This window comes from Falco naumanni, chromosome 1 (genome assembly GCF_017639655.2).
Source record: "Falco naumanni isolate bFalNau1 chromosome 1, bFalNau1.pat, whole genome shotgun sequence".
Lineage (NCBI taxonomy): Eukaryota > Metazoa > Chordata > Aves > Falconiformes > Falconidae > Falco > Falco naumanni.
In genome coordinates this window covers 114211835-114222766 of record NC_054054.1, presented here as the reverse complement: position 1 = coordinate 114222766, position 10932 = coordinate 114211835, and the positions used below count along the sequence as shown (strand labels likewise).

The following is a 10932-nucleotide window of genomic DNA, read 5'->3' as shown; positions in this document are numbered from 1 at the left end:
AACCCTGTCTGCACCTGGGGGTGTCACTGGTTCAGAGAGATGATAAGGGTTTGGGTTTGGATTGGGGTGGGCAAGTGACGGTGAAGCACCAGCCTGGCCACAGGCTACGTAGCTTGATGTTGGCGCTGCACTGAGTTAGTGGAATGGGCTCCCATGCCCTGTGGAGTTGGCTTTGTTGGGTTGTTCCCCTAAAAATATCTTGTGGGTTTGGCTGGGGGGTTTCTCTGAGGTGGATCCACTTCCTTTGCCAGCCTGCAACACTGCAACATATATATGCATGCAACGGAGGAATATATTGCCATAGGAAGTGATGGGAGTGGGTGCACAGGCTGGGTTTGGATTTGCAGCTTTGTTGGAGAAGGCTGATCCTCCTGCGCCTTGAGAGCGGAGCCTCCACCCAGGAGTCAGATGTCAGTGTCTCTTTGCCTTGCACGAAGGCAGTGTCCTTAGAGGCCAGTCTTCCGAGCTGTCCCGTCCCTGTCCCCTTGGATCAAGCGCTGCTGTGACTCCTTTTCCAAGGACCGTATGCAAACATCAGAAAGCAACTTCCTAACTTCGGGTTGCGTGCCTGGCAGCTACATTCTCCATCGCTTGATGCAGCTTGTATTGTCTTACTGTCTTTTGCAATCCCAAAGCAATGCCTGGCTCATATAACTGCATCTCACTCTCAGCCTGAGCCGTGTCTTGGGCAGCAGGTTCTTGCAGATTCCAGGGCAAGTGCTTGGTAGGTGTGTAGTGGTTAAACACAGGTCTCTTGCTCAGGTGGGCAGGGTTGAGGATGGAGAGGGAAGATGCCGCTGCCAGGCATTGCCGTGACCTGTGGGCATTGCTCATGAGAGGCTCTTGGGTCAGCTGGGAGCAGCCGCGGTGATGGGTGTGCAGCTCCTCTCCGTCTCCCTCACATGTCCCTCTGCTCTTCCCTCCTAGATAATGGCTGATCTTCTCGCCAATGGGATCGACGTGTATCCTCAGAAGGAGTTTGATGAAGACTCTGAAGATCGGCTAGTGAATGAGAAATTCAGGGTTAGTGGGGGGGGGGCGGGTTGGGTGGGTCCTGCAGCTCCAGGGGCTGGTGATGTGCTGGAGGTGTCTCTTGCAGAGGGCCTCTATTTTCCTTCCAAACCGCTGTGCCTCTGTCCACGGGGTCTGCCCAGGACCAAGGGTCCCACCAGAGCTCAGAGCAGGGACAGAGGGTGAGGAAGGCACCTGGGTCAGGTGTCCTCTCCTGTCCACGGAGCTGCTGCTTGCAGCACCATTCCTCAAAGGTGCTGTCAGCGAGCAGGGAGGTCCCATGGCCCCCGGCCCTGCCCCAGGCACAGGGGTGCAGCCTTCCTGGCGCTGGCGGGGAGTTTGCCCAGGAGCTGCCCTGCTTTTGTGAATGTCCGTTCCTTGCTACAGTAAGTAGCTAACATTTATTTTTTTTTTTGACTCATTAAAGTTGATTGGACAAATTCAAGGAAGCAACAAGTCTTCTAGGGACTGTTAAGTACAAAGACACCACCTTGGATTGGGAAATGATGGAGCCACAGGGTGACAGGTGCTGGGGGCGATTCCCAGGGAAGCATTATACCTTTGTCCTGCCTGTACGCTGGTGCCTGCCCATGAGGTGCTGGGCTGGACTGGTTTTGGACTGGGCACGGGTGCAAGATGCTGCTGCCCAGGTCCTGGGCTGCCTGTGGTCCCTGGCAGGCAGCGCTGCTCAGGAGCATCAGGGACAGACCAGCTCATCCTATGAAACTCTCTCCTGAAAACAGCTTGATGTAGGAGTTTGCTCACCAGCTTGGTTTCCTGCCTGGTTTTCAGGAGGAAAACTTAACCCTGTTTTTCCGTTTCCTCAGGAAATGATCCCATTTGCAGTGGTGGGCAGTGACCAGGAATACCAGGTTAATGGAAGAAGAATCCTTGGAAGGAAGACCAAATGGGGCACCATTGAAGGTACCTTGTCCTTGTTTCCCCTGAGCCCATCTCCCTGCCCTGACAGAACGTGGTGAGGTCTAGAACCAGCAGTAGTTGAGGTGTATATAGAGCTTCCCTGCCCCTCCAAAGAAAATAACTTCCCCAGTGTTTGAGGACTGGAAATACTTTGGCCAATGCTCCTGCGCCAGGTTTCTGTCCCTTTGTGCGGCTCAGGGGGCTGCTGAGTGCTGGAGGGGACACTTCGGGGTGGCTGGTGGCTGGCTTCTGCTTGTCACACTGATAGCTGGAGCTGGATTTCAGGGCACACAAGTGACATCTTTGTGTCTCAAGCCCGGATTAGGCCTTGCCTTTCCCTGGCACCCATACCCTCCACCACGCATTCGGTTGCTGCCCTTGTGGGATCTCTTCCCAATACCATTTTTATCCCATCAGCATCTTCACTTTTTTTTTCTCCCCCATTTTAAATCATGGTTTAAAGGCTAGATGAAAGCTCCTGGCTCCAGCAGATCTACACATTTCCCTGTCCCTGGTTTCTGGCAGCCATCTGGCACATCTCCAGTGCCACCCCTCTTATTTTCCTCCCTTTCATTTCATAGGTTTCTCTCATTTATGAGTCCTTTTAATAGGAATCCTGTGTTGAGGGAATGGCTTAACAAAGATGCCAGGAAAATCAATGTATTTTAAAGCTCTGCTGCCCTCTTGTGCTCTGTCCCTGGAAACTTGAATTTGATGGGATTCATTAAAGCACTCGCCTTTGGTATGTAGGATCTGCCTTCAGCAGGGAGAGCCCAGGACCCAGCTATGGCCATGGGCAGCCTTTGCAGAGCAGCGCTGTTTGTTGTCTTGCCATTCCTGCACGATGTACTAGCCTTTTTGAGTATTAAAAAAACATAATCAAGAAAGGGAGTTGATCCTCTAAGTTCAAATGCCTGGTAAACTGCAAGCTATCAGACTAAGCATGGTGGAACAACACCCCTTGATTTTTCCCTCTTGCAAACACTCTTCCTTGCTCCGAGCCCTGCTGGGACAGCAGCAGCCTCGGTCAGCAAGGGATCGCGCCTTTCCATGGCACCGGCAGCCCAGGCAGCCGGCACCAGCGTGCCTGGGATACCGCCAGTTGCTCCTGGCAGAGCTGCAGATGAAGCAGTGCTGGATGCCTGGCACTTGCTGCAGAGCCCACGCTGTCCCTTTCCCTGCCTTGCTGGGGGCCCATTTAAAGCTTGTGTTGGTCCGAAGCGGGGTTGCGCTGGGGGATGCTCCCGGGAGCTCCCTTGTTTGGCAGGACATGGTTGGAAGGGACTGGGAGTGCTCGGCCGGACCCCAGCTGGTGGTGCTGAGCTGGGGCAGGTACCTGGGTACCAGCTTTACAGCAGTGAAGAGGAGTCTCGAGTCCTGCACCCTGTAGCCCCTGGGGTAAGTCCCCGTCTTGGCCCCTGCACACTGGTGGAGCCCCGTAGGGTCCTTCTTGCCCCGAGTGGTTGCCAACTCATGACATGGGTGTGTGTTGATGGGTTTCTCTCTCTTCCTACCAGTGGAGAACACGACACACTGTGAGTTCGCCTATCTGCGGGACCTCCTCATCAGGTCAGTAGGACTGTGCCCTGTCCCTGTAGCCTTCAGTCACCAGGTGGCATCCAAAGAAAGGGGAGAGCCCAGGCCAGCTTGAAGCAGCTGCTTTGCTCTGCTCCTCTGGCCATCCCTCCCTCCCTCCCTCCCTCCCTCCCAGCCTGCTGCAGCCCCTCTGTGAGGGGTGGCCCCACGCAGTGGGACATGGCTTCAGGTGGCTTTTCTCAGCTACGGTGCTGAGCTAAGGGAGCAGAGGAGCAGTGGGTGGGTCAGGCCAGGCTCCAAGATTGCTGGCAGTGTGCAGCGTGGCTCCAGCTCGCCTGCAAGCAGCTGGGAAGTCTTTTGGCCTTAGGGATCCCTCACCAGCCCCAGGTCCTACCCCCAGTCTGGAGACATCACCCGCCTGCGTCCCAGAATCGTGCTGTTGGGGGGTCTGGGTGATCCCTGGTCCCTCTTGGAAGAGGCATCCCTGCCACAGAGGAATGGGAGGCTGTGCCCCTTGGCTTGCTGGAGAGGGCATTGGGCTCTTCCCGAGTTACGGCTGCCAGGTGAGCTCCGCGTGCTGGAGCTGTTGCTGGCAGATACTTGCAGGACCAGGGTCTTCCCAGGTGGGTGTTACACAGCCAGGGCTGCGGCGTAGCCAAGCACAGGCTCTTGGTGCCAGTGAAGGCTTCTGGTCTTGGCTGCCCATGGCTGCCTTGGCTTCCCTCTTGTGCCCTAAAGACACCGGTAGCCGGTGAAGCAGGAGGGGAGATTTGGGCTGGAGGGGGTGTCTGGAAGCAGCGGTTGGGGGGTGCCAGGGTCGGGGTGGCGAAGGCTGGGCTGGCAAACCTGTGCCCACTGAGGTGTGGTCGCCACCGTCTCCCTTTCCCGCAGGACACACATGCAGAACATCAAGGATATTACCAGCAACATCCACTTCGAAGCCTACAGGGTCAAGAGGCTGAACGAGGGCCAGAGCTCGCTCTCCAACGGCGTGACCGACAAAGAGCTCGTGGCCAACGAAATGTAACCGTCTCGCTCCGTAGCCAGGACCTTGCTCACTCACGCTCGCTATTTCTCCCCTCTTCCCCCTTTATTTTTATATAAATCCTCTGCCACTGTTCCTCTTCCCTGCCCCCCCAAACCCCCTGCCAATGTTAACTGACCAAATAACCAGACGCCGCCTCTGTCGTGCGGAGTGGGGCGACCGCCCCCCCCCCCCCCCCCTCCCCTGCTTTGTGGCATGAGTTTTGTTCTCAGCCCCTGGTCCAGCATCCCTGGGCCGGGGACCGTCCCCCCCCGCGGGGGTCGGGCTCTCGCTGGCCCAACAGCCGAGCTGGGGGGGCAGAGCCGCGGGGCTGGCAGGGTTGGGGTGCCCCCGGGAGCCCTCCCTGCCCCTCCGTGCAGAGGCTCTTCTCCGTCCGTCGGAGGCAGGGGTTTCTCCAGGCGAATGTAGCCTTCGGAAGCAAGGTACGGTGGTGTGAAGAGAGCAAGACTGTGCCATTGTTGTCTCCTGCCGCCTCCTCAGAGCCCTCCGCAGCCCTCCGGGACCCACCAGCCCCCAACCCAACCCCCCTACCCTACCTACATGCAATAAACTGGGAGTGTTTAGGTGTCACCTCGCTTGTCACCGACCCCCGGCCAGGCAGAGTGACCTGCTTTGGGAGAAGTGCCTTTTCAGACTGTTACCTTGCAATAGCGTGGGAGAGGAGAGGGAGGGCTTGCCTTGTCTGTCTTTGCAGCCTGCAAAAGGCCTGCAACGCTTTGTAGAGACCCCTTTTCCCTCTCCCTTGGATCATAGATGTGGCCAATGTCCTGGGAACACTTGTGTATTTATTTTTCGTTCGGTTGGGTGGTTTATTTTCTGCTGAAGGCTCGGAGTATGTTTGGCCAAAGGGGGCTGGGAGTGGAACACCTCTGCAAAGTGGTGGTGGGAGGTGGAGGGTTGTCCTGTCTGACCCTTGTGATTCTGGGGATTTTCCCTATGTCAGAGGAGGCTGTTGGGTATTTTTTAATTATTTTTTTTTATTTTTTGGATCCCCTGTGTGACGTGTACAGGTAACGTGCTCCTCTGTTTTGGTAGCCCTTGTGCCAGGGGACTGTGCATGGGCGGACCGAGCCCTGCAGCCATGGGGAGGGCTGGGGCAGCATTTGTGGGTGCTGTGCCCCATGCCCCCCCGTGCTTTGCCCCTTCGTGCCTCCTCTTTCAGTGAGTCTCCAGTAAATAAGACCCTGCAAGGGGGTCGGTTAAGTAACGCTGTGACACAGGAGAGGGTGGTCCTGGAGCAGAGCGCTGCAGTCCTGCCCCCAGCCCTGGCTCCGCTTCCTTTCTGTTGCCTGCTCCATCACTCTGTTTCTTCTCTAAGGAATAAAACTTCCTGCAAATCACGCCCCCCCCCCCCTTTTTTTTTTTTTTTTTGGATGGGGTGAGGGTGGACAGCGTACTAAAATGGCAGCATGTCCCATCCTCTAGCACTGGAAGGTGCCTGCGGAGCCCACCCAAGGGTCTCCATGGGTGGCAGCCACCTTCTTTAGCACAGGTGACCAGGAGGATGGAGGGAGTTGCTCTCACCTTGGTGGGGATGCCCAGATGAGGTTGCTCAGCGAAGGGTTTGCAGGGGCTCCCCACACATGTCCGCCCCCCCCCTCCCCGCCAGCATCCAAAGGGGTGCCTGCAGGGGATGCGTCGCAAGGAGAATCCGCTCTCCTTAACTCATGTTCCCCCCTGCAACAGCACAAGGGAGCTGTGGGGAAGAACGACTACCTACTTGCTGACTTGCTATGTTTTAGCAAAAACAAAACCAAAAAGAGGCGTGTTAACTGAGAAATATATATTTCAAGCGCTAAAAGAGACTATGAAAGGGGGGAGAAAATCTCGTGTGAGGCACTTCTGCAAATGTCATCGTAAACTTTCTTTTTTCCCTCTAGTTGACATCTCAAGCTGGGCCAAGCAAGACATGCCGCTTTCTCCTTTGTAACCTGACTTTTTTTTTGGGGGGAAAGAAAAAGAAAATAATACAATAAAAAAAGCCTTCATCCAGATCCATTAAAATGGCCTTTTGGGGGTTATAAGCATTATGACAAATTTAGTCCATTTTTGTATAAATAATAGTGTTTAATATGTATTTCCCAAAATAAATGTTTCGAATGCAAATAGAAGGAGACTTGTTTGGAAATGTCTGTTGCCAGCTGTGGTGTGATCCTTGCTGCATGGACCCAGCGGGGCTGGGGGTGACGGGAGGCTCCAGCTGCAGAGCTGCTGTGCTCTGCTCTCTCTGAGGGGTGTATTTGTTCCTAACCCCCTTGACTCTTCCTACCTCAGATACCTGCCCTAGGTACTCTGCAAAATGCTGAACTGCTGGTGCTGAGTGCCCTGGTGACCAAGCCAGCGTGGCCTCTGTGTCCTTGCCAATCCCGAGGGAGGCAGGTGGGTCACCTCCCTTTGCTTTCCTGGTGGTGCTGTTTCCACTGCAGCTGCTGGTGCTGTTACTAAGGGGGTTTCACTTAGTAGTAGCTCAAGGTAGCCCAAGGGCAAGCGGCAGCTTGGCTTTCACGGTGGGGCTTTGGCTCCGCGGGCAGATGGTCTTCAAAACCTTTCACAACTGCAGGGTTGGCCTTGTGGTGCCCTTGGAAGTAGTCTTCACTTTGAGGACTTGCCTCCCTGAAAACCACGTTTCTCCTTGGTGTTGCGTGTTTCTCTGGTGTTTTAATCTGTGTCTCACGTGGCGATTGTATTTCACCCCCGCAAGTCAGTTGAACTCAAGAGCTCCCTGGCCATGGCCTTGGGCAACCAGCTGTAGGTGACCCTGCTTGAGCAGGGGCTGGACCAGATGACCCCCAGAGGTCCCTTCCAACCTCAGCCCCTCTGGGATTCTCTGAGTCTGGAGCTGTATGAGAACAAAACTGATGGGACAGCGGTGTTGGGTTGGGTTCCTGTGGGTGTCTGTAGAGTACAGGACAGGCTTGTGTACATTTTTCTTCCAGTTTTCTCCTGGCACCTGGGTTTCAGAGCAGTGAATCAGCGCATCTTGTGTGGCATCCAGTGAGGTGTGAAGTAAAGTTGGTTGATGGGCCCCTCCTTTGCCCCAGTGCTAAACCCAACCCTAGCAATACCTTTTTTTTTTTTTTTTTTTTTTTTTTTTTTTTTTGTGTGTGCTGTACTGGTGTTTTTTGGTTGCTTTAGCTCAGACACTCCTCACCCCCACAGCTTTTCTCTACCAAATGAGTCCTTTGGGGAGAAGCAGCGAGATCAAGGTGTTCTCACTATTGTAACCTAGAGCAAAAGCTCTTAGAGGGGGAAAAAATATCAACATGTAGTTGTAGTAATTACAAACATGAACCATGATCTGTAGTTTTGGACAAATCTGCAGCAGCTTCTTGTTTCTTGGTGCTTTTTCTTGCAGTGGTGTCTGGGTTCTTGGCAGCTTTCCTCAATGCCAGCATCTGACCGTGCCTATGGAGGGAGATGGGGCAGAGGATGCTCTGGGGCTCTCCAGGCAGATGCTCTCCTGGTGACAGATTGAGAAATGGTTTGTGGCTAGAGCAAGGGGAAGGCAGGCAAAATTCCCAAGCTCAGCAATAAGAGCAGCTTTTGTTTAGCCCAGAGGAGGAGCTCGGCGGGTCGGAGGTCTGTTCATGGGAATGGCGCGGGGAATGGCTTCCAGATGTTGTGAAGCTTTGGAGAGGTGGGATTGGTGAAGGGAGAGCAGCGACGCCAGATGCTGTGATGGAGCAGGGGTTTGTGTGGTGCTTTGGGAAAAATCCCAGCTGGAGCAAGGATTTGCCATTGCAAAATCCATCCCCCCTCCCCAGAGCCTTGGCCACAGGGCAGAAGTGATCCAAGAGGGGGGCAGATGGGGAGGGCTTGGGCAGAGGAGGCAGACAAGGGGCTGCTTCCCATGCCCGCACCCTCCCCAGCTGTCTCGAAGGGAAATTTGCCTAACGATGCTGTAGCTGACAGAAAGGGCCTTGCACTAATGGCTTATTGAGTGGCCTCACTTTAACAAATGAGGGAAATGAAGATGAGTGAGAGTTTAATTACCGATCGGAGCAGGGCTTTCTGCAGTGATGATGAGTGCTCGCCTGGCTGCGGGAGGGAGAGGAGGACCCCCCAGCACAGCCCGGCTCTTGGGGTGCCTGGAAGCACTGGAGGAGATGGCTGCTTGGCCAGGGGATGCGAGAGGTGGGTACCAGTTCCACCTGACCAGCCCAATGCAGAGAGCATCACCAGCCAGAGAGGATGACTATAAATAATAAGAATAAAAGGGAGTATAAATAATTAAAGCAGCTCATAGTGAGTAGTTCCTGAAACGTCTGCCTGATTTAAAAACTAATTACTTGGAGGGTAATCACCACCAGAAGCGCATATATATTTACCCACAATGCTGCTCTTCCCTCCTCTTCCTTTCACTCGCCCTCTCCTGATTGCTATCCCAGGCATCGGCACCCAGACTTACCACTCACCCACAGTGAACAATAAACTCTGTTGTACTCGTCCATCTCTCTGATTAATAACGTCATTGGAGACCTGTTCAGGGAGGAATAAATCCTCTCTGGGTAGGAGGCCAGGTGCTGGTAGGAGGGGAAGCTGTGGCTGTGTGGTACACACAGAGCCTGAGCCCTTGGAGCTGAGAGCCTGCTTTGCCCCAAAGGGCCACCTCCTGCCCCAGGGATGGTCCCTTTGGAGGAGCCTGTGCTGCCCAAAAAGCAGGGCAGCACCGAGTCACCGTGAGCCTGGGGTACCTGAGGGGGATGCATCATCACCTGCTCAATATGAGCTGCTGTTAAAAAGAATTTTCTGGATCATCACATACACACTGGCCCCGTAGTGCTCATCAAACCCTGAGTTTGGTGACGCGGGACCTGTTCTCACGGGAGACATCTCCTTTTGATGTGCAAGCCGGGCTGCAGCAGGCATAGGCAGACCTGGTGATCTCAAGCTTTAATTACTGTGAAGCGGCTGCACTGCAGTTGAAAGCCTGGGGATTTTTTGATTATCTTCACTACAGCTTCAGCAGAAAGGAGGATTTGTCCCTCCATCTCCACCCCTGTGCCACCTCCTCGTGCCACCTCCATCGCACAGGGTGCTGGCCCCAGCCTGCCTTTCCTTCTCAAAGCCACAGCAAAAAATTTTCTTCCATGCCTGCAGCAAGTCAAAGTTTGTAAGTCTTTGCTACAGTTTAGTTGATTCATTTGGCTGAGCTTGTGTCTGGTCCTATACAAATTAATAAATAATTCTCAACATCAGCCTGATTTAGGAGCAGTATTGCACTGCGTTGCTTCATTAGGAAAAGCGAATAATTTATTCCTAACTTATGGGATTCAGGAGACTTCCATCCGCAGCCCATGATTTTTTCTGATTAACATTACCCAGCTAAGGTAAAAACTGCAATTTCGTAAGTCATGCCTCCTTCAAAGGCGCATTACCAGCTTCTCAGGGACTCCAAAAGTTTACTGAAGCTTAAAGACATACCTCATAGCATGCGGTAATGTACCAAAGTCCCTCTTACTACTACCGAAGCCATCTTTTCTGCGTGTTTCTCTCCCGTGAACTATTCCCATCACAAATAACCCTGCAAGGATGGCATCAGCTGGGGGCTGGTGGTGATGAGCCTGGGCATCCCGAGCAAGCCCTTCAAACAGCGGCGTGACACATCTGGGTCATCGCAACCAGCCCTGTGCTACCGAACCGATACGCCAAGGCAGAGCCTCTTAGTGCGGTTCCCAGCACCAACATTGGTTGTAGACGTGTGTGCAATGCAACAGAGGTTTAAGCAGGTGATACTGGGCAAAGGAAGAATAGCATGGTGTCGTTCTTTATTAGGAAGGTAAAAAGAAGGAAATATTTAGCTGGCAAATAGAAGAAAGGCAACTGCTGTGTGAAGGAGTTTGTAGCTTTGCCCTCTTATCCCCCCGGGGGCTTAGCCCAGGCTGCTGCACACCCGTCTCTTGGGGAGCTGGGACAATCTCCCCCGCAGCCCTGGCTGCTCCTGTGCGGGCACCTGCACTGGCTGTGCCTCCTGCAGGAGGGACATGTGGCTCACAAAGGTTTACAGAAGCAAAACCCCGCTCTTCCCAAGGTAAGAGGCCCCAGCGTGCCGCCCCAGCAGCCCGCAGTAAGAAGCTTGGTGCCCGCCTTGCTTCCTTGCAGCGGCTGCAGGAGAGCGGCTGCGGGTGTTCACAGGCTGCCCTGCAGAAGCATCCCTGCTCCCACAGGTCCTTCGCCACCAGGACCCGGGGGCTCAGCCGGGGTCGGGACGGCACACCAACCTTCTGGGGGCTTTCGCAACGTGGACAGCTGGCAGGGATTGCTGATCCGTCATAGCTCTGAGCAACAGCAGTAAGACCTGATTTCAGGAGAATAAGTAGGGCCATAGGAAGACTGATCCCTTTTGTCCTTTGCCTTCCCCTCTGAGGCTTCTCTGAAAACCACATAAGCCAAAATGTTTCTTTTTTGTAGTTTGTGGG

The 10932-nt window shown here is 54.1% G+C and overlaps 1 protein-coding gene across 7 annotated transcripts in view; it reads left to right on the top strand.

The window, feature by feature from the left end:
• The window catches only part of SEPTIN9 (septin 9), a 144106-nt gene extending 137482 nt beyond the window's left edge, over positions 1–6624 (top strand). For 6 of the 7 annotated variants that reach the window (XM_040579618.1, XM_040579639.1, XM_040579629.1 and 3 more), the window contains 4 exons: positions 928–1023; positions 1839–1935; positions 3450–3501; positions 4360–6624. In XM_040579618.1, coding sequence (XP_040435552.1) covers positions 928–1023; positions 1839–1935; positions 3450–3501; positions 4360–4495 — 381 coding nt within the window. In that variant the 3' untranslated portion in view covers positions 4496–6624. The remainder of the gene's footprint in view (positions 1–927; positions 1024–1838; positions 1936–3449; positions 3502–4359) is intronic. The other variant, XM_040579607.1, reaches the window with a different exon arrangement.
• Positions 6625–10932: the final 4308 nt, after the last annotated feature.